Source organism: Bubalus bubalis, chromosome 8 (genome assembly GCF_019923935.1).
Source record: "Bubalus bubalis isolate 160015118507 breed Murrah chromosome 8, NDDB_SH_1, whole genome shotgun sequence".
NCBI classification, from domain to species: Eukaryota; Metazoa; Chordata; class Mammalia; order Artiodactyla; family Bovidae; genus Bubalus; species Bubalus bubalis.
The window spans coordinates 84,954,013-84,980,927 of NC_059164.1; the positions used below are offsets into that span (position 1 = coordinate 84,954,013).

A 26,915-nucleotide genomic window follows, 5' to 3' on the forward strand; every position below is an offset into this window, starting at 1 on the left:
GGCACCGCATTTCAGATTCTGCTGCTCACGGCTCGCACCGGCGCTTGGTTTTTGTAGTTTCCACGTGGAGAACTGCCAGCAAGTTCAAGCTTGTTGGGGAGGGACTAAAACTACACTTCCCACAAGGGCGCGGGGGCGGGGTCCAGTCAGTTACGTCATTGATTCAGCCAGCCAATGACCGCTCCGGGCGGCGGTGAGGCAAGCGCCGTCAGGCGCCAAAGTGCTTTTTTTTTCTTTTTTTTTTTTTTTCCGCCGGAGCCGAGCGGGTGCTGCTAGCGGAGGCGCCATATTGGAAGAGACAAAACTCCGGCGACAGCGAGTGACACAAATAAACCCCTGGACCCCCTCGCTCCCCCAGCTCTAAGGGCCGCGATGTTGTACCTAGAGGACTATCTGGAAAGTGAGTGGGCGGCGCTGGCTGGCCCGTCCGGGGTACCTGCGGGCGGGTGAGGGCGGGAGTAGACCGGCTGGCGGGATGGCGGGAGGGAGGGGGAGGCGGGGGATGTTTCTTTCTCACGGTAACTGGCAGCCTCGTTGTGGGCTGCGGGCTCTCTCGACCCCCACCCCTCGACGCACGCACTCACGCAGTGACGTAAGCGCGTACTTTCGCCATTGGCACCGCCCCTCTGACGGAATCTCCTTTTGACAGTGATTGAGCAGCTTCCAATGGACCTGAGGGATCGCTTCACTGAGATGCGCGAGATGGACCTGCAGGTGCAGAGTAAGTCGGCGCGTTTGCCCTTGTTCGCTGCGCGCGTTCAGTGACAGACTTACGTGCCATCGACGTCAGCCGCTCTGGTGTTTGGCTCTCCTCCGGCTCATTCGCTAGTACAGAAGGAGTTGTCAAAAAGAACTGGCAATGCCAAATCTTGCCTCTTCTGTCTACCACACTACTTTTCTCCTGACTTTTACAAGAGAAGGTGGCATTAGAGCATGTATGCTCCTTTCTCGAATTTGGGACTGTGCAATAAAAGTTTCTGTACTTTCTTTGAGAATGTAGATACGATTTAGTGCACATCGGCATAAATGTTGCGAAGATTTTGACTTGAGACTTTATGTGTAGAACATAGATTTCAGCATTTATATTTTTGTTAAAGTTGATGCTAGGCAAAATTCAAGAGCGGACAACACATAGAAGCAGAGGTTATATGTAGTTATTTAGAGACTGTGGTGAACTTGGAATGTCCCATTTGAAAAGTTACACGATAAAGGATGCATTCTCAACTGTCAAACAGTATGATAGTTTGTCAGTCAAAATGGGAAAGGAAATAAAATTTTACAGTAAAGCTTCTTGTCTGCTGTAGAAAAATTTTTTATTTTTCTTTTGGTTATAGCTTGGTAGTCAGAATACTTTTTCCCTAAAATAACCTTGCTGTTTCACAGAGCAGTATTTAGTTTATATGGTCATGTTTTTGATTTAGAGAGGGTAGAGAATAAATAACTTTAGAGGTAACAAGGCAAAATTTTGAAATAAGAAAACAGCGCTCAGTATGCTTGGAGTCCATCATGCTCTGAAAGAACCTCACACACCTTCCCCTGTTGTGAAATGAGTATAATATAGCTGATCCAGCTATCTTGTAGAGATACTATATTAAAAATTAAGAATATGAAATGAATGATGTGATACGTAATTAAAGTGTATAACCCAGTGTACTTTGTTGGCTGCATGTCACTCCTTTGGTTCGGAGAAGTGTAAGTACGCCTTAACTGTTTAAGGGCTATTCCTGCAGAAGACATTTTTTGATCCCCTGTGTTCTGGCTGTATTTAGACTATACATAGAATTAGGATTGAGATAAATTTCTTGTGCTGACAGATTTTCTTAGAAAAGTATAGTTAGGGGAAGATCTGGGTTTTGGGGTGTGATAAGGAGGAAAGGAGTATCATGGAAAGCAATCAGAGAACAGAACGTTCCAGAGTGGGAATCTTGAGGTAGCTAAGAACCTGTCCCCCCACTTCTCTACCACCGCTGCACACACTTCCATACCCATTGATCATGACTGTTCTTTTCTCAGCCTCCTGTTGATTTTATGTGGTACATAATGCAAGGTGATACATCATGGAAGTCACCTTCTGTTCACATTATAGTATAAAAGTCTGAATTCTGTATTTCTTCACCTTGCTCACAAAATTCATTTTAACTTTAATTGAAATGCTAAATATTTGCTAAAGTAGTATTTTCTACAGGATGGAGCATAGTCATCGGATAGATCTGAGTTCATTTTAGGGCTTAACTGACTTAATTCATTGGCCTTAACCATATTACCACTTCTGAGGGATTTTTATTGTCTTGAGGATTAAAAGAAATACACATAAATTAGAATGTTTAGTACCTGATACAAAAGTGGGCATTCAATAAAGAGTAGTTGTTATTTTGTACTTTATATCACAAATGTTAAGTTCTCTAACAATTTCGACTTGATTATATAAATCAGAGGTTTTTTTTAAACTAGCATTTTTTACAATAATTAGAATTGTCTAAATTTAATAGGTATTACGCATTAACAAAAGATACCTCTTTGTAAGGTAAGAGATGCACTATTGAGCACTGCACATCTCCCAAACAATATAGTAAAAAGTTTTCCTCAGTTTACCCAGCAACAAAATCCCTTTACTTTTTTCTCTTTTAGCATAGAAATGACTGTTCTTAGCACACATTTCAGAAAAAACTTATCTCAGATAAATAATATTGTATATGTGGTGCTTAATGGTATATAACAAAAGGTTAAAACCTTTTTATCACATTTTCTTATTGAAAGAAAAGTGAGGATTATCTAGTAGTGCTTTCAATAAGAAGTTGTGTTTGGGCACATCTGCCTGACTTAATACCATTAGTTTGTGACCCCAAGCCTGTACTAGTCAACAACTATGGGATGGAATCTATCTATATTTGGTGACTGCTTTGACTATCAGAAACAGTTTTGAAGTAACAAAAATAAATTTTCACTAGGGGAAAATTATAACTTTTACTAAGGTAATTAGTAAATTATATATATATTACACTTATAAATATATTTATAAAGTACACTTATTAGAGTATATATAGTATATTTATATTAGAGTATAATATATATTATTACATAAAGCATATTTATATTATTACAGCATAACATATTTAAATTACAGAGCAAGTAAAAGAATGTATGTGATCAGATATTTTACAAAATAAATTGTCAGTAGGGAAAGTTATAACTTTTCTTTACTAAGATACTTAAGATATATTTATTTATTTTATTGGAACGTGACATATTTAAGTTACAGACCAAGTAAAAGAGTGTATGTAGTCAGATATTTTCACATCACATCTTTCTTCACATCAAAGCATGTATATTCAGTATATGAGTTTGGTCATCTAAATATGAAATGTTTTTATTATGTCCTAGATGCAATGGATCAGCTAGAACAAAGAGTCAGTGAATTCTTCATGAATGCAAAGAAAAATAAGCCAGAGTGGCGAGAAGAACAAATGGCATCCATCAAAAAGGTGTGTTCAACACTCTGGATGATTTATCTGTAAATTCTGGAACTCTCCGAGGAAGATAGGGGATTCCCAGGAGTCGCAATGGTAAAGAATCCACCTGCCAGGAGACCTAAGAGACTCGGATTTCATCTGGGTCAGGAAGATCCCCTGCAATAGGAAATGGCAACCTGCTCCAGTATTCTAGCCTGAAAAATTTCATGGATGGAGGAGCCTGGCAGGCTACAGTCCATGGGGTCACAAAAGACTGAACACGACTTTCAGCAGTTGAAAATTGGACATGACTGAGCAACTGAGCACAGCACAGCTGAGGAAGATATTTTAATATTAAATAGTTTATATTAAATAGTTTGGGGGATATCAAAATGAGGGAAAGTTATCAATAGCTCTTTAGAATTTTAAAATGACATACAAAATTTAAAATGATTCATTACATTTTAGAGCTTCAGGTGTAGGAACTTTTAAACATTGAAGCATTTTGGTAATTTAGATCTATTGGGTCGGCCAGAAAGCTCATTCAGCTCATAAAATGTTATGGAAAAGCTCGAATGACCTTTTTGACCAACTCAATATAGTATCTTCCAATTTGGGCAACAGACTGGGATGAAAATTAGCAACCTTGAAGCATATTTCATATATTGCTACGTACCTACGTTGGTGGAATCACAGGAGAACAGAATCCTGACAAGTTTTGTAGTACTTAGAGCTCCCTTCCAGATTAGAATGGGTAACAGCTCTCCCCTCAAGGTTTGCTTTAAAGATATGATCTAGTTAATTTGGGACATACTGGAAGAACGATCTACAAGCCCTGGATTTGATCATGACTCTGCAGTTTGACTTTGTGATGTGGAACATGTCCTTTAATATCTCTGAGTAATAAGGGCTCCCTTACCCTTAACCTTCATAGAATTGTTCAAGAATCAACTGAGAAAGAAATTTGGAAACTACTTGTGTTATTTATTTTACCACATGGAGGGAATATTACTCCTGTTAGGAACAAAAACTTGAGAGTCTTTTATAGAATTAACCCTGACTTGCAGGATACCTGGAGGCCCAAGTGTGTGTGAGTATAGACATCACACATATACATCCTAAAGTCATTCATCATCCCTTTTTCCTACTAGGTTTTTGGTGTAGCACAGCTTGGATATACCCTAAAAACTCTTGACACTACATGGAAATTCATAGAATTTAAGAAAAAATAGTTTGCTTTATACTGGGGAGAATTGATACCTAGCTTAAAATGAGAGTTATAGAACAACTGCATAATGGATGTGCAGGTCAGAAACCTTTCAGTAGTTGTTTGTAATAAGTTTTAAAAATGGAGAACGTAAATACTCTTTATAGATTAGATAAATCCTAAATAACATTTATTTTTAAAGAAAAATAATTACTCTTTGGCTCACATAATTTTTACTAGTATAGCTAGACTTGGATGGTGTTTATTTGTTATCTCTTTTCTCTTCCTTTAATCCTTGGTTGTTGTCTAAAATTTCTAATACTATCTCTTCCTCACCCTATCCCTAACTGGATTTTTATGGCTCATGTATAATGTGTGTTCCTGAGTGCTTAGTCATTTAGTCATGTCTGACTCTTTGCAACCCCATGGACTGTAGTCCACCAGGTTCCTCCATCCATGGGATTCTCCAGGCAAGAATATTGGAGTAGATAACCATTCTCTTTTCCAGGGGATCGTCCCAACACAAGGATTGAACCTGGGTCTCCCTCATTGCAGGTTGATTCTTTACCATCTGAGCCACCAGAGAAGCCCTGTAATGACTGACAGTGATAACAAGCCATGATAATGAAAATGCAGTTATAGGTCCTGGGTACACAGATTTTTAAATTATTAATTTGTTCCTGAAACATGAATGTTTTTATTCAGGATTACTATAAAGCTTTGGAAGATGCAGACGAGAAGGTTCAGTTGGCAAACCAGATATATGACTTGGTAAGTAAAAATTAATAGCCATAAGTATTTGAATTATGGATTATGTTTTAAATGGTGTTGACTTAAATGTAATAGGAAGGACAGACTAAACTGAATTACTGCTCTTTTGATCCCATTTAACTTCAGAGTTCACTGTCCACTTTTTGGTTTCTTTGTGGAAGAGAGAGAGTTCACAGTCAGTAAGTTAAAAACCTTACATTTAGCCATATCTACGTCACTGTAAGATTGTAGTTGATGTTAGGGTTTTTTTGTATTAAAATAGATGTTTAACTTTATTTTACTAATTTTTATCTTCTTAAGGTAGCGTGTTTACTTGTCTGATAAATCATCTTGAGATTGTTTCTGTGGCAGAACACACCTAGGGGATTGTCCTGACAGTTCCTGGTAGTCTGATTAAAATGAAAAAGGGACTTATTTGAATCTGTTAATAGATAGTACTCAGCTGTCTATTAAGTGATATTCAGTAGATAGCACTCCAGCAACTGGCACATGTGGCAAAACTGGGAAATACAAGATTAAATAAACTTAAAATTGTTTTTCTTTTTTTTTAACAGTAGCAGCAGCACTTCTTAATGATTGAAATCACTAAGAAGATAGATATATGCAATATTTCTCAGGCTGTTGTAATTATAGTCTTTTTTTTTTTTTTTTTAATGTACAGCATCTCCCAAAGTTTATGTTTTAGGAAATGCTCTTTTTTGGTTCTGCCTCAAAGCAAGTTAAAGCTGGAGACAAATGCTTCCTTTTGATTTGCTTTAGCATATTGATTCGTATCTTATTTTTGTCTTGTCTGGGTACAGTTTTTTTATTGAATGGGTACATGTTAATATAGGTGTCATTGGTGAGCAAGACACAGATAAAAGGTACATACCCCATACGCTATGCATTGTGAGTGCTATACTAAACTAGAACGTATATGTTGTGTAAAACCACAGAAATGGCTAATTGCTTTGATATAGTGAAAATATTTTAATGGCTATAAAAACCTAGGCTCTTTTGTTCGTACAATTACTCTAAAAACAGTTTCATAAAAGACGCTGCCTAAAGACGGGTAGAGTGGGATGGTGGCTTGATTTATGGTGGAATAAACCCAAATAAAGTTCTTAATTGTTTTGGTCTTGAATTAAGTCTATAAACATAGAGAAAGACATTATATTTGAATACAAGGCTAATTTGTTTGGTATCATTCTTCCTCACATATAGTGACTAGTTGTCAATCTTTATTTAAAAACTACCTGCTTTTTAAACCATGTAGCTCTTTGATTCTAATCTTTCATTTCTATTTTATTTTACTACTTTTACACCTTTATTAAAAGTATTTCATGCATTTAGAAAAAGTATATATAACAAACATATGCTTTTTAAATGTGTGTATGTATCCGTCTCTTGTTTACAAACCGCACTGTTCATCGACTCTGTACTTGGTGTAATGGAGTTTTATGTAGGTACAGTGGAGGAATGAAGAGGAAATGTTATAAATGCTCCTGACCTCAAGTTACCTAGTTGGGAAGATGCCCACAGTAAAATGGAGAGCCTGTTACAGAAACATGTTAACAAATAAAGATGAATACATTTGGATATTAAGGGGATCTGGTAAAGATTGAACTAAATCAAGCAGAGTTACTGTTGGCTTCTTAGAGGTATGAGATGAGTTTTGAACAGAATTTATTTAGAGCCTCAGGCGCCTGGATTCAGCATAGTATTGAGGGGAAAGCATTTTACTAAGAGGTCATGGAAAAACATAGAATGAAAATAAAAATTCAGAGTTTTATGAGGGAGATGGATTATTTAGGCTAGAGATTGAAGTAATAAAAAGTGATGTAACAAAGTGAATGCAGTGTAATGAATGTGTTAAAAACCAAGGATCCGTAATGGACTCATGCAGATGTGAATTCAGCCACTTCACTGACAGCAGGAATTTGGAAAATTGATATAAGCCTGGAACTTCAGTTTCCTTATCTGTAAAATCACAGAATTGATTTGTGCCTTCCAGTGCTCTCTGGGTCTCTTTCTCTCTTTCAACAGAGAGAGATAGAAATAGACAAATATAGGTACATCTGTATACATATATACACATATCTACATCTGTCTCTGTATCACTTACCTACATCTATCTAGACACTCACACACACCCACACCCACCCACCTCATAGTTTGGCAGATAGTAGATCCTCACTCTTTAATAAACTCACTTCATCTCATTTCTCTAACATGTTTTCTACTTTCCTGAAGCCACTGCATCCCTTTCGGCTCTGCCAAATTAAACCTGTTTTTTTTCCCCCCATTCCCTCATGATTTATTTCTAAGACTGCCTTTTGCTTTTTCTCTACTCTTTCCTGTCTCTGTCTCGTCCTTTCCCTCCCCTTTCCTTTCTTTTACTCTCTCCCGCCCCCTTTCTCCTTATGTCTCATTAAATACTCATTCCAGGTGACCATGATATCCTTATTATATAATCCATCCTTCTTGAGATTTTATGTTAATTCATCATCCTCCCACCCTCGTGGCCTTTCTCAGTCTCCTTGGGTATTGCTCAGAGTGGTTGGTGTTTGAAAGGGTTCTGTCCTTGACTTTTATTGCTTGTTACTCTGTTCTCTTGGTTCTGTTGTAGAGGTAATTTCCTCTCATCTTCATCCCCAGCTCCAGAGGCTGATGAGACCAAATGCCACCCTGTAAAGCGTTGTTCTGTCAAATGCCAGTTTTCCCCTCGTCCCCACTCCCCACTCACCACCCAAGCTGAGAAGCATGTTTCCATTACTTTTCCAGGTGAACACTTAGCTTTAGCAATTATACGATAATTATTCTTCAAGTTCAGACTTCTCATTCATCTTATCTGAGAATTGCTAGGCCCTGGAAGTCATCGTGTTAACTCTTAGCTTCTTGTTTTACTTCTCTAACATCATTTCTCATGAATAAATAATTGTTAAAATGTTAAAAATCAATTATGCACCCTCATTAAATTCCTATTGCATTTAACATATGGAAGGTTAGAGTGCTCTGTGCTGCAGAGGTGAGTGGACAGGATATAGTGTAAGTGTCAAAATACAATAATTTTTATTTACAGATCTTTTACCAAATAAACAGTGGTACTTCTGTCTGTACAGTTCTACATAGTGGGAGAGTATAACTTTCACTCATTCAGCAAATATTCATAGATCTCCAGATATGAATGGTCACTGGTGCAAAATGGGCAGTAATGATACAGCTGGACAGTGAATAGGGCAAACTATTAAATAAAGATTATTGGAGACTTTGCTAAGTGCTATGAAGGAAATAAACATTGTGGAAAGAGGGGGAAAGAGTGAATAACCAGGGGAGGCTATGAAGAGTCTGCTTATCAGGATAAGCATAGTCCTAAGGAGGTGACCTCTGAGGTAGTTCTTGGAAGGTGAGAAAGAGCCAGCTATGTGACAAGCTTAAGGAAGAACATTTCAAGCAGATGATGGACCAAGTGCAGTGTCTTAGGTGGAAAAGGGACTGACAGATTAAACCAGGAAAAAGGCCAGTGTGGTTGGTGTGTCATGAAAAAGAAGAAGAGAGGTATGAGAGGGACGTGCGAACCCGACACTTGCAGGGCTTGAAAGCCAGTGGAGCAGTGTTCTTACTTTCAGAGCAGTGGGAGGCCAGTGAAGGATTTTAAACTGAGGCATGGGATACACTTTAGAGAAGACTGTATGTATGGCTTTGCCTAAGCATATTATTAAGACAGTGTCAAGTAAGCAGGTATTATTTTTACAGCTTTTAAGATGGAGCATCTGAGTATAATTAATTGTGTTTGATTCTGCCTCTCAATGTTTTCTATAGCACAGTATTTAATTGTATTCTTCTTTATTAAAATAGTTTATTTACTTTTAAAACTGGTAGTAAATATTTTTATTCCTGTGACCAGCACCGTACTACCTCATTTATTAAGGGAAAACAAAAGAGACCACATAAATATCCACAAATGAAGAAATTTTGAAATTAGACGTTTATTGAAACAAACGAAGACTTTAAGTAGGCTTAGTGAAATTTGACTAACAGACCAAAAAAAAAACCTATCTTATTAAAATAATTTCCTTCTAGAATCCTGATACTCATAGTCATTAAACACTTTTTTGTGTTCCTCAGCCAGATGTCACTGTCATAAAGCCATATTAGATTACAATACCTAATAAAGGTGATTTATATATACTGTGATAAAGCTTGAGCTTTTTGTGAATGCCTGAATGGTTTTAGCAGCCTCTTACATTGCTAAATACCCTTGAACTTGCTCCTTTTTTATATCCTGGTTTATTCCTCAGATGATTATATTTCAGGCCCACATCTTACCTATAAATTTGAGAATTCCTCATCTGATACTCTAATTAAGGAAATATATTATGTGAGCTTGACCTTTTGATTTGTCTCCTATCCTTATTGTGTTTTAGGAGAATGATTAGATGTAGTTTATGTGCTAAGGCCTAAGTATTGGATTCACCCTAAAGGTAGATCAAATTTTTATCCAGTTTAAATATAATTCAGAATGTGAAGAATCATTTTCATGATAGATCATCAGAGAAGTAATTTGCCATCATTCTTTTCTTCTGCAGTTTACCCTCCTCATTCGCTGTTACTCGATCTCTTCATGAATAGAAATTTATCACTTATTGCCATGGTTTTTAACTTAGAACATTGTAGACTGAGTGCTCATTGGGAAAGGGCAACTCAACATCTAACTTTCACAATTTGTCAGTGTTGGAAGCCATAAAGTCATGGGAAAACTTTTAAGAAGCTGTATTTAGTTCAGTTTGACTCCATTAGGTAACACATTTTGAAATTTGAATATTGGAAAACTGGGAGAGACAAGAGAGAAAGGCTAAAGGATTACAGCTCTATGCAAAAATAATTAAAGGCTGAGGATTTATTTGTTTTATTCAGAGGCCAAGTGTGACTTAAATGTTTTTGTGATCTTAAATATGTTGAAAAATAACCTTGACAGAATTCCCTTTGTCTCTGAAAAGCTCAGAAGAATAGTACATTTAAAGAGGTTATGCTTTGGGGTTGTAAGATATGATTTAGGGTTGTAGAATGAGGAAACGTCTGTGGCTAGTGTTTATTGACATTAACTGGGGAACAAATCAATAATTAGGCTTTGTGGTCAGCCTTGTGTTAGAAACCTATGGTTAATGGAAAGTTTCTCAATTGGCTCAGTACCCTGTTTACTACTATAAATCAATCTTAGCCATCATTATAGGGTCAGGTGGAGGGATGGAATAACTTAGATTCTTGATTTGCCTCATACCTGTGGGGCTGTTATGGTGATCAGCTAGGATTGGTGCTTTACCTGTTCAGCATTAAACATTGTGGGGTTGACCACTATGTTTGTTTGGATTTTTCCAAACGGTGATATAGGAAAACCTGAAACGAACTTTTTGACCAACCCAATAGATAGTAATAGCTTTCAGACACGTTCAGCTCAGCTCTTGCTATGACTGTTTAATACTGTTTTAAATATTCTGGTGCTTTATAGCTAAAGTTAAATCTTGTGATCTGCTTCCTTTCCAGCTTCAAATTTGATTTAGTACAGTAATAGTGAATTGAATAAAAAGAATTCTCATTGTCTGATAATTGCTTATAATAGTAATCAATTCATAATCTTTTTTAATCTACCAGGAGGTAGGACTGATTGGAAGCTATCTTACAAAACTCCCCACCACGGTGTGGTTGAGGCTTTTCTGTCTTTGTTTATTTTAATTATGAATTTGGTTTTTTGAGTTATTAATTCTTTGGGTCCCATTGCTTTTTCTGAGCTATCTAATACTGGAAATTCCATTGTTATTTCCATATTTTCAGGTATCAGTTCAGTTCAGTTCAGTTGCTCAGTCGTGTCCGACTTTTTGTGACCCCATGAATCACAGACGCCAGGCCTCCCTGTCCATCACCAACTCTCGGAGTTCACGCAAACTCATGTCCATCAAGTCGGTGATGCCATCCAGCCATCTCATCCTCTGTCGTCCCCTTCTCCTCCTGCCCCCAATCCCTCCCAGCATCAGAGTCTTTTCCAGTGAGTCAGTTCTTCGCATGAGGTGGCCAAAGTACTGGAGTTTCAGCTTTAGCATCATTCCTTCCAAAGAACACCCAGGACCCATCTCCTTTAGAATGGACTGGTTGGATCTCCTTGCAGTCCAAAGGACTCTCAAGAGTCTTCTCCAACACCACAGTTCAAAAGCATCAATTCTTCGGTGCTGAGCTTTCTTCACAGTCCAACTCTCACATCCATACATGACCACTGGAAAAACCATAGCCTTGACTAGATAGACCTTTGTTGGCCAAGTAATGTCTCTGCTTTTCAATATGCTATCTAGGTTGGTCATAACTTTCCTTCCAGGGAGTAAGCGTCTTTTAATTTCATGGCTGCAGTCATCATCTGCAGTGATTTTGGAGCCCCAAAAAATAAAGTCTGACGCTGTTTCTACTGTTTCCCCATCTATTTCCCATGAAGTGATGGGACCAGATGCCATAATCTTCGTTTTCTGAATGTTGAGCTTTAAGCCAACTTTTTCACTCTCCTCTTTTACTTTCATCAAGAGGCTTTTTAGTTCCTCTTCACTTTTTGCCATAAGGATTGTGTCATCTGCATATCTGAGGTTATTGATATTTCTCCCGGCAATCTTGATTCCAGCTTGTGCTTCTTCCAGCCCAGCATTTCTCATGATGTACTCTGCATAGAAGTTAAATAAGCAGAGTGACAATATATAGCCTTGACGTACTCCTTTTCCTATTTGGAACCAGTCTGTTGTTCCATGTCCAATATAATAAACCTTATTAGTACTGTCTTTAATATAATTAAGTGGCTCTTAAATGCAAAGATGGAATGGGTTAGGGAGGTATGTGTTAGGAAGGTAGTCTTCATTTCACCCCAACCCCTCCCTCCCAACTGAAATTCTAACACTTGTCTTCTGTACTGTCTACACCTATGCAGGCATCACCTCTATACCGTCTACACCTGTGACAAAAATGCCTTTTTGTTTTTGTGTCTCTATACATTCTTTAGTTCTTTATTACTCCTTCCTTCCATCTATTTGAAGACAGTCCATTATTCACTAACTTATTCATAGCTCCTTTATGCTTACAAGACCCCAATATTATGTTTTTTTCTTTATGTGTGACTTCTGACCCTTTGTTTTCTTTTTGTTACATCTAGGAGACTTTATTTGTTTATACCGTTATGTTAAAAATCTTATATAAATCTTGATTTGTTAGTTCAGTGTTAATTCCTGTGAAGGCAGGGATTCTCTCATTCTTCAGGTATTGTCCATTTACCCAGCGCCATGCAACTAAAAAGCCTCTTGATGAAAGTGAAAGAGGAGAGTGAAAAAGTTGGCTTAAAGCTCAACATTCAGAAAACGAAGATCATGGCATCTGGTCCCATCACTTCATGGGAAATAGATGGGGAAACAGTGTCAGACTTTATTTTTTGGAGCTCCAAAATCACTGCAGATGGTGACTGCAGCCATGAAATTAAAAGACGCTTACTCTTTGGAAGGAAATTTATGACCAGCCTAGATGGCATATTGAAAAGACATTACTTTGCCAACAAAAGCCCGTCTAGTCAAGGCTATGGTTTTTCCTGTGGTCATGTATGGATGTGAGAGTTGGACTGTGAAGAAAGCTGAGCGCCAAAGAATTGATGCTTTTGAACTGTGGTGTTGGAGAAGACTCTTGAGAGTCCTTTGGACTGCAAGGAGATCCAACCAGTCCATTCTAAAGGAGATGGGTCCTGGGTGTTCTTTGGAAGGAATGATGCTAAAGCTGAAACTCCAGTACTTTGGCCACCTCATGCGAAGAATTGACTCATTGGAAAAGACTGATGCTGGGAGGGATTGAGGGCAGGAGGAGAAGGGGACGACAGAGGATGAAATGGCTGGATGGCATCACCGACTCAATGGACGTGAGTTTTAGTGAACTCTGGGAGTTGGTGATGGACAGGGAGGCCTGGCATGCCGCAGTTCATGGGGTCGCAAAGAGTCGGGCATGACTGAGTGACTGAACTGAACAGAACTGATGCACACAATAGGAACTCTGTATTTATTAGTAATATAGTTGTAGGTAAGAAAGGTGGTGGAGTATTTTCATTGCATTAAGTAGACTTGGAATTTAAGCATGAGTATTTTTTCTGATTTCCCTTGAAATTAAATTTTGACAATGTAAGAGATATTCTTGAATAAGAAGTCTGTGTTCACACTTTATTATTGAAAGGCGGTTCCATTAAAGGATGCTCAGTTACCTGCAGGTTCTTTGGATAGGAGCATGTGTCTACCATATAAATATGACCCTGCTGCTGCTGCTAAGTCGTTTCAGTCGTGTCCGACTCTGTGTGACCCCATGGACAGCAGCCCACCAGGCTCCCCCATCCCTGGGATTCTCCAGGCAAGAACACTGGAGTGGGTTGCCATTTCCTTCTCCAATGCATGAAAGTGAAAAGTGAAAGTGAAGTCGCTCAGTCGTGTCTGACTCTAAGCGACCCCATGGACTGCAGCCTACCAGGGTCTTCCATCCATGGGATTTCCAGGCAAGAGTACTGGAGTGGGGTGCCATTGCCTTCTCCGATCCTATAGGATTTTAAATATTGTAGAGCTTTTACAGAGCTCTGAAAAATAACACGTGTGTGAAGGTGGAAGGAAAATTGGACTTTGAATTAATTGAAAAGTCACAAACCAACATCCCAATGATTGCTGTTAATATACAAAATATAAATAATAATACAATATTTTTATGTTTTTTCAATTTGAATTATATTACTTTCAGTTAAGAAATTGGCTCCTGCATGTGGAAATTCAGAAGGCAATGTTAGGTATAAACAGTGAAGCACAATTTGTTACAAACAGATCAGAGTTAAGTCTTGTTTCTGTAATGCATTAGCTATCGAATTTGCAGGTGTTGCTTAACCTTTCTGAGCCTAGTTTCTTCACTTATGAAATGGAGACAGTACTAGCCTACCTCAAAAGGTTTGAGCAAGAACTAGAAAACATATTCCTTTTAATGCACCAAACACACTTCCTGGCCTCTAACACCCACAGATTGTCTTTTGGTACTCTTCTTCCCTACCCCCTCACTTACATACACATTATTTCATTGACAGTCTTACTTAATTTTTTGCCTTCTGATGTATTGGAGACATTTTGATATTTGTAAGAAAGTTACTCTTAATTATGACAGTGATTAAGAGGGACATTAGAATTTGAAAAAAGGTATTGCTAATAATATGACATGAATATTTTTCAAGACTTTGTTTTTTGTTTTTTTTTTTGGTTTGACTTCAAAGCAGTAAATTTGAAAAAGTATCGAGATATTTAATATTGCTGCTGCTGCTAAGTCGCTTCAGTCGTGTCTGACTCTGTGCTACCCCATGGACTGCAGCCTACCAGGCTTCTCCGTCCCTGGGATTCTCCAGGCAAGAACACTGGAGTGGGTTGCCATTTCCTTCTCCAATGCATGAAAGTGAAAAGTGAAAGTGAAGTCGCTCAGTCGTGTCCGACTCTTAGCGACCCCATGGACTGCAGCCTACTAGGCTCCTCCATCCATGGGATTTTTCAGGCAACAGTACTGGAGTGGGGTGCCATTGCCTTCTCCATATTTAATATTAAGCTTAAAAAAATAAATGAAGACTTGTTGTTAGTTTGAGGTATTATAAAATTTTCTGAAGTCAGTCCAAAAGATCTCTAGGTGAATGAGAATATACAATTTTGCCACCTTAACCAAGTGCGACAGTATTTCAATAAAACCATTTTGACCAAGCTTTTTGTGGAATGGAACTTTCTGGCTAAAAGCCCTTTTTGTTTCAACTCTTTACATAAATGTTTACAAGTATAATGGTATGCTTTCCTGCCTTAGAGAAATGTATGTGTAAAGTATAGAAGGCTCTTTGTTTGTAGACTGAGGATCTTTCATTCCTTACTGTAAGTAACAGTTACTATGGTCTGGCAGTGTGGATGGTCTTGTTATGAGGAGGAGGAGATTAGGCTGAAAGTAATCCCAAGGCATATATGAAAAGTTTCCTATGCCACCTACCCTTCATCTTTGCTTATGTTTCATAGCCTACTTCCTCCAAACATTTTCTGACAAATTGCAATTCTGGTTTCTTAAAATGTATTCAAGGAGACTTGGGAGGTATTTAGCCTAGCAACCTCATTTTATAGAATAAAAACCTATAGTGTAGGTTAATTGACTTGCTCAAGGATCCAGAGCAGATGCACTAAAAGGAGTAAAGATTTAGGTTTCCTCATTAAACTGACACTTTAATAGTGTCCCAAATTGTGGTGGTTATCTTTGATCTTCTTTGAAACAGGTAGATCGACACTTGAGAAAGCTGGATCAGGAACTGGCTAAATTTAAAATGGAGCTGGAAGCTGATAATGCTGGGATTACAGAGATACTAGAGAGACGTAAGTAAAATTTACAATTTTCCATCACCATTGGACAGTACATGTGCACATCACCGAGGAGACACTGGTTCTGCAGAGACTTCTCAGATCCTGCTTCTAGGTGGATGGTGGCACCTGGGTGGGATCACTTGGTCCCCAGCAGTTGGACTGTTTGGGTTGTGGATACTTGGAGAAATTATATATCATCCACTCACTCTGTATGACGATAACATATTAAGTCATTTTCTTTTTTTAATAATGTACATATGCCAGTAAGATGAATGGTAGGAACAAAGATTTAAAGAAATGCAAGCATCTTAGAAACAAGTCAATCATCTGGCATTACATGGTTTGTTTAGGCACTTATGTGTTGAGGAAAGTGGTTATTTTTTGTTAAGAACTTCCTTAAAGCTTTCCCTCAATTGTGCTACTAAGAAAGATTTTAATGAGTTCTTCAGCATCTCTTTTTCTCAAAGAAGTCTTTCCTAAACTTCTCTTCTCAGTAAGAAGCCATTTTCATGTTTCTCTGCAATGCATGTGCACATCACCGAGGAGACACTGGTTCCACAGAGACTTCTCAGATCCTGCTCCTTGGTGGACAGAGGCACCTGGTGGGATCATTTGGTCCCCAGCAATTGGACTGTTTGGACTTGATCTCCTGCTATAATTTACTCTTATCCTTCCTAGGGTTTAACTCAGGAGATTTCCCCTAAATGGAGACATGAGCTTTGTTTCTTGAACGAATTTAGCTCTTCAACCTAAATAGACAGTGTCCATAAAAGCGAAAAGCCCTGAGAAGGCACTCACTAAATGTTAGTTGAATCAAGTCAGTATTATGGCCGATTTCTAATATAATTTAACTAAAGGTTCAGGCATCTTTTTTCTTGGTGCATATCAGTAGCAAGAACATATACCTGTTTCTACACAAGGATGAAAGGTTTCTTTAGAGTGTTAGGTTACATATATCTCTATTCATATATTCTCTACAGGTCAGCTAGGGCAGCAACCACACATGAATCCTTCTTGGAACAGTAGTTGCATTTTTGTGTTCAAAAATAGGTCCATCACTTTAGATGATTATCTAATTTATTTGTGATACTTCATTCCAAGGGAATCCTATCTGAGGATGATAAGTATCTTGGGACAAAAGAAAATGTTTTGTTTTCTTGAAATGCTGATAATAGCTGTGAGTAGCAGTAAATCCATGCCTATTGAATACCTCAGGGAGATTAATGAAGCATCCTCTGTAAGGACACAAGCATATGAAAGTCATCAGATCAAGTTATGAAAACTACTCCACCCTGTGCCCTGCCATAATTTCATCTCAAGGGACCAAAATAAACTGAGGACATTCTTTAAAAGTATTTTAAAACTTGGAGGTAGAGATTCTATGCATCACTTTTCACAAGCAAAATCCCTAACTTCCTTTAGAAGTCCTTACATTCATATATCATTTTAATGATCAAATAATTTTCTTTCCTATAGTAATGTCCCATCACCTGATACTTTAGGATCTCCCATTAAAAGGTCTTCAACTCAGTTAATGCTAGGTTGAGTTTTTCAGGTCTCATCAGTAATGAAATTATAACATCCATTCATCCACTTATGTGGTACCAAATGTGGTGAATTCCTTAGTCAGACATTAGCATGCCTTGACCCATTTTGAACTTAAAGGTGAATATTAAAAAATGGATTACTTACTGTTTAGAAAGAGGATAAGATTGGCGCAGGGTAAAATAGGCAGTGATGACCCTCTAATGTGTTTGATTTAAATGGTACAGGCATAGACATCAGAGCTTGCTGGTCCTCTGCTGGTTAAGGGTCCACAGTCCTGTAGCTGATTGATGTGAAAGTTCTCTGGTGACATCTCATGGCAGTGTATCTCCGTGCTTATCTCGCTTTTTTTGTTTTTTTTTAGGATCTCTGGAATTAGACACTCCTTCACAGCCAGTGAACAATCACCATGCTCACTCACATACTCCAGTGGAGAGTAAGTTTGATTTAGGAGAGCTTAAAAACAATTAAAAATTCATTGTATCATCTATATATTCTCTTTCATTAGCTCTGCACAACCGATTGAGAAACAGATATCCTCCCGTTTCTTTTATCTTGTGAGATACAGTTTTTCATTGCAACTACTGGCAGATTTATCTTCTTCATTTGGGAAGAGCATATTTGATTTGGGAACAGGTAGTCTGTTTTCCCTGGCATTCTCAAAGGAAGACTGTGTGGTACTAACAGCAGTGTATACTCTCTAGATACAAATAACCTGATTCTCTCTAGGGAGTGTTCTTTTTCATCCTTTCTCAAGTGCTTAGCCTACTGTTGGCATATAATAAAGTCTCAAATGGTTGAGTTAGTGAGTAAATGAGTGGTTTAGTCAGATGCTAGCTGACTAGATTGACTGTATTGATGCCTTTTTTTGACAAATCAATTTGATATGAAAAGTTGATTGAAAAATATTTTAAATTGTAGGTAATGTTTTGAAAAAAACTTCTCTCATGTTATATATGAAACCAGTATGTATCATGGCTTACTTCACTGCTTTGCTACTGAAGTTTTTTAAATGTCTGAGCAGTCAGCTATTAATAAGACATGTGGCACAAAGAGTTCTGTTTCTCTTGTCTTCTCAGAAAACATAATGTTGTTTTGGTTTATAATCGGATGAATGTATTATGCCTTGCCCATAGTTCTCTAAAATTTAAAAACACATGAATTCTTTATTTATATTCAGAAAGGAAATATAACCCAACCTCTCACCATACGACAACAGATCATTTACCTGAAAAGAAGTTTAAATCTGAAGCTCTTTTATCTACCCTAACATCAGATGCCTCTAAGGAAAATACGCTAGGTAAGTTTATTATCTTAAGTGTGATTGTTTTCTTTTTTGGTTTTTATTAAAATAAAGGGGAATGACAGCATTTAAGGTTAATTATACAGATTCTTTACCTGGTTAGAGTCTACCGTAAGAAGAAAGAAGAAAAAATGTGACATGAAATTTTTAATTTAATCATTGTATCAGTGCTGAGAAATAATATACTTTAAGCTCACTAACATTTTGTTCTGTCTAACCATTTTCATTCCTTCTTTAATTCTACACAGGTTGTCGAAATAATAATTCCACGGCCGCTTCCAACAATGCTTACAATGTGAATTCCTCCCAACCTCTGGCATCCTATAATATTGGCTCCTTATCTTCAGGAACTGGTGCGGGGGCAATTACCATGGCAGCAGCTCAAGCAGTTCAAGCTACAGCTCAGGTAAAAAAGAAAAGGTTTGGAAACGGAATGTTAAGTTTTGTCTGAATCCTTGGCAGACTCTAGCAGAAATAACTTGATGTGAACAAAAAGAGTTTTCTTGCATTGTATAGTTTCATTTTTAATCCTAGTTTTATGATAGCTGATATTTAAAGAAATAAATATGCATAAATTTGATAGTGAAAAGTGAAAAATAGATTTATACAATCTTGTGCAGATCACTTCTCACAGTAATTGCTCCGGACACTCATTTTCCTGACTATAAGTCACAGCTCCTGCTGGGACAATACTTTATTCTTTATTCCCGTTCCAGGGCTTTCTCTCTAGCCTCGGAACTTAGGTTGCCTTGAGTTAGTTCATTTCTGTGCTGGCTATCATCTATATTCCAAATTAAGTTACCCATCCTGTAGTTACCTCGTAACTGGGTAAAAACTGATCCTAAATCTTTATGTAAAATAACTTAAATTACAATGATGAACATAATGGTTTAAAACAAAATAATATTAGGTAAGCCAAAATAATGCTGTAAATAGTAAGACAAAAGAAAATGTGCATATTTATATGTATTAATAATATCAATGACTGCCTTTTTTAAGATGAAAGAGGGACGAAGGACATCAAGTTTAAAGGCCAGTTATGAAGCATTTAAGAATAATGACTTTCAGCTGGGAAAAGAGTTTTCCATGCCCCGGGAAGCAGCTGGCTATTCATCATCGTCAGCGCTCATGACTACATTAACACAGAACGCCAGCTCATCAACAGCCGACTCAAGGAGTGGGAGAAAGAGCAAGTAAGTTTTATTGTTATAGTAGCTCATACCTTTACTGAGTGTGCAGACTACCTAGCACCCAGCTGGGCTTCCGTGTAGTAAACAGAGGCAGGTTCCCAAATGGCTCAGTGGTAAAGAATCCACCTGCCAAACAGGAGACTCGGGTTCAATCCCTGGGTCTGGAGGAAGATCCCCTGGAGTCGTAAATGGCAGCCCACTGCAGTATTCTTGCCTGGGAAATCCCATGGACAGAGGAGCTTGGCAGAATATAGCCGCTGGAGTCACAAAGAGTAAGGCACGACTCGGCACACAGACACACACACACATGCATATATGTATATATAATGAGTCAGGATGAACTCTGGGGAGGTGGGAAGACATGACATTTACTTCACAATGACTTACCTTGAAAGAGGTAAAGTCCTTAAAAAATTCTAAGAAACCTTAATTTTTCTAAAGTCTTGAATTGGGGTAATTAATAGATGACCTCTCATTGCTTTCTTTTGTTCATTAAGATAAACCATTAATGAAACCTTTCCTAACTTATAACCCCTTGTTCTGCCATGTGTTTTCTGGTCTTCATTTTAATTAAGAACAAATTGTCTTAGTCCTTGGTATTATGTCTCCTAAATTGAAGTTATGAAAGTATCCCTAGATTTTGTAGATACAATTCTTAGGATGATTGTATGAATGCATACATGTGAAAGGGGCTTCGCAGGTGGCGCTAGTGGTGAAGAACCTGCCTGCCGGTGCAAGAGACATGAGACACGTGGGTTCAGTCCCTGGTTCCAGAAGATCCCCTGGAGGAGGGCATGGCAGTCCACTTCAGTATTCTTGCCTGGAGAATCCCGTGGACAGAGGAGCCTGATGGCTACAGTCCATAGGGTCATAAAGAATGAGACATGACTGAAGCGACTTAGCACACATATGAAAACTTAATAGCATTTGGCACCATCTTTCCAAAGTACCTGCATGTGTTAGGTGTTCATACATAATGAGAGTTCAGTTGCTAGTCCTAAAGAATTATATCATAATTGTATCAATTTATTTTTAAATATATTTTCTGTCAGTAAATGTTATATTTTCTGTGTTCCTGTGCTTCCTGTGGATGAATCTCTAAAAGAATGATCAATGTAGAATTACCACAAAAGTGCTAAATATCTAAACCCTAAATATCTAAAAATTCATTTAGTGACCCAAGTTTATTATAACTGCTGATGATAAAGTTTCGTATTTTTAAAATTTATTAGCATGTGTATAATGGTAAATTTCTTGTGTATTTTAACACACTCTGCTTCATGTTCTACATAGGTGAGTATTCCCATATCAGATGATGGTTATCATTTTCATCAAATGCTTACGTGTATTTGTATTTTTGATTCTAATCAAGAGTATTCAGTTTGCTTAAAAATACAAAGAATGTCTGTACGGAAGCCATAACTAATACTAATTCTTAAAAGGATGGCCTACTCTTTAAATCAATGGTAAGAAGTAACAGATTAAAAGTTTATTCTAAAAACTTTGAAATATTTTAAAAGAATTTCCTTTGAATATCTTTGTTTTCCAGAAAACAAGAAAATCTGAAACAAAAATAAGCTATTATGAAAAATGTTGCTCTTTTTGCTCTAAACAGTTGTGCTTTTACATCCATTTATCAGATGGCTTGAGGGTTAAAGAGTATTTTGTATATTTACTGTTATTTCATTTCATGCCATTAATTAGAAGTTACTCTCAATTAAGTTCTTCTGGATGCTGAGCAAATAAAACTGATACTGCTTTTTCAGAAACAACAACAAGTCTTCAAGCCAACAGTCATCATCTTCTTCCTCCTCTTCTTCCTTATCATCATGTTCTTCATCATCAACTGTTGTACAGGAAATTTCCCAACAAACAACAGTAGTACCAGAATCTGATTCCAACAGTCAGGTTGATTGGACTTATGACCCCAATGAACCACGATACTGCATTTGTAATCAGGTAAGAGTCTGACATGTCTATAGGAGCATAATCTGAATAAAATAGGAAAAGAGCTGTTTCATTTTTTTAGTGTTCTTTTTACTCTAGTAAAATACCTTTGGTTTTTTATTATATCCTCTTCCTGCTTCTGATAAAAAGACATGTTCATGATGACTGCAAAACCTTCTCAAGAAGACCATTGTAAACTGTCTTCTGGGATGCTTGGTGGAAATGATTAATGAGATTTCTATGAATACTGTGTCACACTCTCTCTGATCCTTCTCATTTTGTGCTCTTCGGAGTGCTAAGATTTTCTGTCAGAGTATAGAGCCACTTAATATATTGCACAGTGGAATTCTTTTCCGCTGCATATCTAGAAATAGATAAATACCAAAAAAGGAAAGCCAGGGAAATCCTTATGTCTTTAATTATAGGCAGGTTGTTCTACTTTATGAGGAAATAAATAAGGCTGAATATTAAACAAAATCTTTAAAATACATTTAACTACTATGTTAGAGACCCATCTTCTTGTCCTTGTGAGTTGGTATCCACATACTCTCCAGCTAGTGATGAAAAGCAAAAAGAAAAATGAGAAATGACATGTAATAAACAGATAATTTAGAAGTTTCGATAAAATAGACTACTGACTGCAAAAATATATATGACCTAACATGACCCAAGAAAAAGTAAAAAAAAAACTTTATGTAGATAACCAAGAAAGAAACTTAAAATCTTTATTAAAGGAACCACTCAAAAAATTGACTCTTTTGTCAAGGTAGTTTATAGAACAAGTTTTTATAGACTTTCAAAGAGCATGTAATTTCTCTATTATCCTGCTGTACACCCCTGCCCCCAAAAATCCTTCAGAAAAAAAAAAACCCATAAACTGTATAAAGCTACATGCCCTGTTTCTTAACTCAGTTGTATATTCTGTGTATATCCCTCTATTTTCTTTACAGTATCATAAACAGTTATTTGAATTTAGGTGCTTGTTAATATAGTCATAATAAAAATATTTAATTTTCTTTTTACTAGGTATCCTATGGTGAGATGGTGGGCTGTGATAACCAAGATGTAAGTATTAAATTTTTCTACTTAGGAATGAAAAAACAGGTCTCACCTTATTGTTACTGGAATGTATATTTTTTGTTTAGTGTGTCTCTCAGTCTAAGGAAACAGGTTTGCAGTTATGTTAATTATATTAAGGCTGGAATATTCCTCCCCCAAATAAGATAGTGTCCCTTAATGTGTTCCCTATTCTAACTTTTTTAAAGCTAATTTTATGGTTTTATGTGCAGATTACATTTCTCAAAAGGCAGCAGGTTGTATGAAAATTAGAAACACCCTTTTCCCCTTTTGCCAAAGAGTTCTGTGTTTGCTAGGATTTGGTTCTCTTACCACAATGAAGAATTGGAACTGTAGAGCAATACTTTCTTTTGGGAAAAATGGTGCAAAGGTGAGGCTTCTAATGTGGGTTATTGTCCTCCCATTAGAGTGTATTTCCTGCTGTGCTCTGCAGGTGTCAGCCAATAAGAGCCATTTCTGATATTAAAAAATAAGGTTTGAAAGAAAATAATTCCTGTTTACTTTCCTTGAAGCTTATTTTGGGTTAGAGATATGTTTTTCTTGAATGCTGAGAATATTTTTGTCTAGTAATTTCCACTCCCTTCTTACTGTCACACTGCTTAGCTCCCTTTTGTCCATCTTTTCCTCCAGGGAAGTGACAGAAGCCTGAATTCTAAAGAAGGGTTAATCAATAATGTCAGGATCCTAAGGTTGATAATAAGAGTTTAAAATTTTTAAAACAATTTGAAGATTGATCAGAGTTGACACACAGAAGTGTGTACTTCCCTGGCCTGCCAGGCTCCCCATAACACGGTTCACATAGAAAAGGCTCTCCTTCCACCTACCTCTGCAGACCCACCTGTGGGCTGTTCATGATGACTGCAAAACTGTCCCAAGAAGACATTGTAAACTGTCTTCTGGGATGCTTGGTGGAAAAGATGAATGATATTTCTATGAATACCGCATCACACTCTCTCTGATCCCTCTCATTTTGTGCTCTTTGGAGTGCTAAGATTTTCTGTCAGAGTATAGAACCGCTTAATATATTACACAGTAGAATTCTTTTCTTCTGTATATCTAGAAATAGATAAATGCCAAAAAAGGAAAGCCAGGGAGATCCTTATATCTTTAATTACAAATAGGTTGTTCTACTTTATGAAGAAATAAATAAGGCTGAATATTAAACAAAACTTTAAAGTACATTTACCTGCTATGGGAGAGACCCTAAATCTTACTTCTTGTCCTTGTGAGTTGGTATCCACATACTCTCCAGCTTAACAAAAATTAATGATTTGTGTTCATTATTTTAAGATTATGGGAGTAGATTACACGAAGTTCAGAGTTAACAAAGATGCATATAACTTTTTGTGTCTCCATTTCCTCATCTCTGAACCCTACCAGTTGGACTAAATGATCTTTAGAGCCATCTCCTAGATGTCTAAGTTCTGTCTCCATCAATCTAATTATGAATATTTAATCTGCTGGGCGAGCATGTTTTAACATACTTCCTAATCTTTTACTAAAAACTACTTGGCGTTTTTGCATTCTAGTGCCCCATAGAATGGTTCCATTATGGATGTGTTGGATTGACAGAAGCCCCCAAAGGAAAATGGTACTGTCCACAGTGCACCGCTGCCATGAAGAGGAGAGGCAGTCGGCACAAATAAGGGAGGCCATTTCGTTTGTGGAAGAAAAAAGCTTCAACATTTTATATAGGACTTTAAAAAAAGAAGAAGCAGTGCATTTGCAGACAACCACTTAAAGGATTTACATAGACAATCCTATAAGATCTTGAACTTAAATTTTATGGGTTGTATTTTAATAATGTAAGTAAATTATTTATGCACTCCTGGTGTGCTCCAAATATTATTCCAGTTAGCCTTGGATTATTTCAGTGGCCAACATATGCAGACATTTGTACTCCTCAACCATTTTCTCCAAGTAATGGGCATTCTATAATGTAGACTTCAAAGAATTCCAACGATGAAGATTTTAAGAAAAGTATTTTATATTCAACAGGTATGTTCTGCTGCATGTACTGTACTCCAGAGCTGTTATGTAACACTGTATATAAATGGTTGCAAAAAAAAAAGTGCTTCTAAAAAGATAATGGTTTTTTAAATGCCTTTATAATAAGCTTTGTTTCTTTGTGAAACTAAATTCAGCGGGCTGAAGGAAATGGTTCATGTTATAAAGTGGGCTGATGTCCTCTAGAGTACCTGGGTACATAAACAGAAACTCCTGTAGGTAAAAACGAATCTGGGCCATTAGTCTTTATATGTTTCTGCATCCAGACAGAGTACAGTTCATGAGGGTGGGGTGGGAGGGCTGAGGGGAAAGGGTGTTAAAGTGATAACATTTTTATACCAAATGTGTTTATTTTTTTGTGCAAGTAATCCTTAAAATTGGAATTGTATTAGGTGTTAAAATAAAGTTTTTAAAAAATTACTTGTATTTATACTTTACACACTTAATAATGAAAATTTCTTAATTCCAACTAACTTCCAATTTTCATAATCTCAAAAGGACAGAGGCCCAGGACACAGAATGCTGCGTAATCTGTTATGTCTTTAATAATGCTTGGAATTTGTGATACAAAAATAAGGAAAAGACATTTTTATGTAAATTTGAAATGCAAATGTATTTTTCTAGAAGATCCCCCTGGCTTCAGTCTAAGGGACACGAAAGAAGTCTAATTACAGCAGACGAACAGAAATAATCATTATAGTTGTTTTGACTTGAGGCACTGTGGCCAAACTGAAGTAGAGAGACCCCTTGGATTGGAGCTTAAAATTCAGTTCTCTTTTTGCTTTTACCACATGTTGGTATGCCAGTTAATTCACTTCTTTAATCACTCTGGCCCTTATTAAACCAGGGTGATGCCAGCTTCAGGATGTCTGTAAGCAATCCTGAAAGTTTTATTCTATAGGTGCTATTTAAACTAGAAATTTTGCATAGTGGAAGTTTTATTTAAGGTATAATATTGAGTCTGGTCAGTAGAAAAATCCTTAAAACTTTAGAAATACTTATTATGTCATATTTCTTTTATATTGAAATGTACTGAGCCCATCAGATTTATGTTTTAATCAAAACCACTTATGAGCCTCTTAGAACTTATATAGAAAACTGTACAATCTATGCAATGCTACCCAAAAGGGTATGGATTAAGGGATTTTCAAGGTCTCTTCCAGCTTCGAGATTCCACAGTTTTGAGCTGCTGCAGTCTAATTTTATATCTGGACAGCCCATAAAACTAAGTTAGGTTCATTTGTGGGTACTCATGATTTCATGATACTCAGTATTTTCTTGGAGATTTTATAAACCCTAAAGAAATAACATATAATGTAGTATTCAATTAGCTTATTAGCATGTTGCCTGGGGATGCTCAATGGTATTGTTTAATCTTATACATAATGACTTTTCTAAACTCAGTTTTATAGGAATTGGTTCAAGGAAAAAGCCTTATGTACAGCCTTATTTTAAGAGAAAGTTCTTGTCAGAGTCAGGAACATCCCTGTTTCCAGCTGCTATAGCTAGTCCCTTTCAGTGTGTGAATTCCACTACTTAACCAAATCACTCAGAAAAACATTTTGACAAATTTTAAGCTCAAACGTTGAATATTTTGAAGCGTGTATAAAGAAGTAAACCAAAATTTTGTGCAATTATTTAGTAATGGGTGGAACCTGTTAATATCTGAGATCTATATAATGGGCCAAACATGGAACTACCTCATCAAAAAAAAAATGTGGCCAACTATTAATAATTCTTTGTGACATTTACATCAAGGGGTATATGAGCATTTTTGGTATTATACACATTCAAAATTCTTGTTGTACAAAACTCGTGTAACAGTTGGTGGCATAAGAAAAATCCGAATGTGGGTTCACAGTTTATAGGTGGTGAAAATTGAGGCCTTACTGCTGTGGAGTGTGTATTAAAATGTTCATGGTGACACATTTGAAGCAATAAATGGCTTAATGAAATGCCTAAACGAAGCTGAGTGTTTGATAAACGTACAATCATTCTTTTTTAGGGCAGTTCATTTTTTTTTAGTCT

General features: G+C 37.0%; 1 protein-coding gene across 2 annotated transcripts; it reads left to right on the forward strand.

Moving 5' to 3' along the window:
• Nucleotides 1-233: 233 nt before the first annotated feature.
• ING3 (inhibitor of growth family member 3) lies at nucleotides 234-26,850 on the forward strand. 2 transcript variants are annotated; one of them, XM_006049631.3, is made up of 12 exons: nucleotides 240-400; nucleotides 650-721; nucleotides 3,382-3,482; nucleotides 5,362-5,427; nucleotides 15,734-15,830; nucleotides 17,728-17,799; nucleotides 18,544-18,663; nucleotides 18,915-19,072; nucleotides 19,666-19,859; nucleotides 21,623-21,815; nucleotides 22,830-22,868; nucleotides 24,410-26,850. In XM_006049631.3, the coding sequence occupies exons 1-12, from the start codon at nucleotides 373-375 to the stop codon at nucleotides 24,524-24,526; spliced, it is 1,257 nt and encodes a 418-aa protein (XP_006049693.1). In that variant the 5' UTR covers nucleotides 240-372; the 3' UTR covers nucleotides 24,527-26,850. The 2 variants fall into 2 exon arrangements, with proteins under 2 accessions (XP_025147192.1, XP_006049693.1); XM_025291407.2 differs by lacking the exons at nucleotides 15,734-15,830; nucleotides 17,728-17,799; nucleotides 18,544-18,663; ... (3 more) ...; nucleotides 22,830-22,868; nucleotides 24,410-26,850 and adding an exon at nucleotides 5,554-9,449 and having other exon boundaries at nucleotides 234-400.
• Nucleotides 26,851-26,915: the final 65 nt, after the last annotated feature.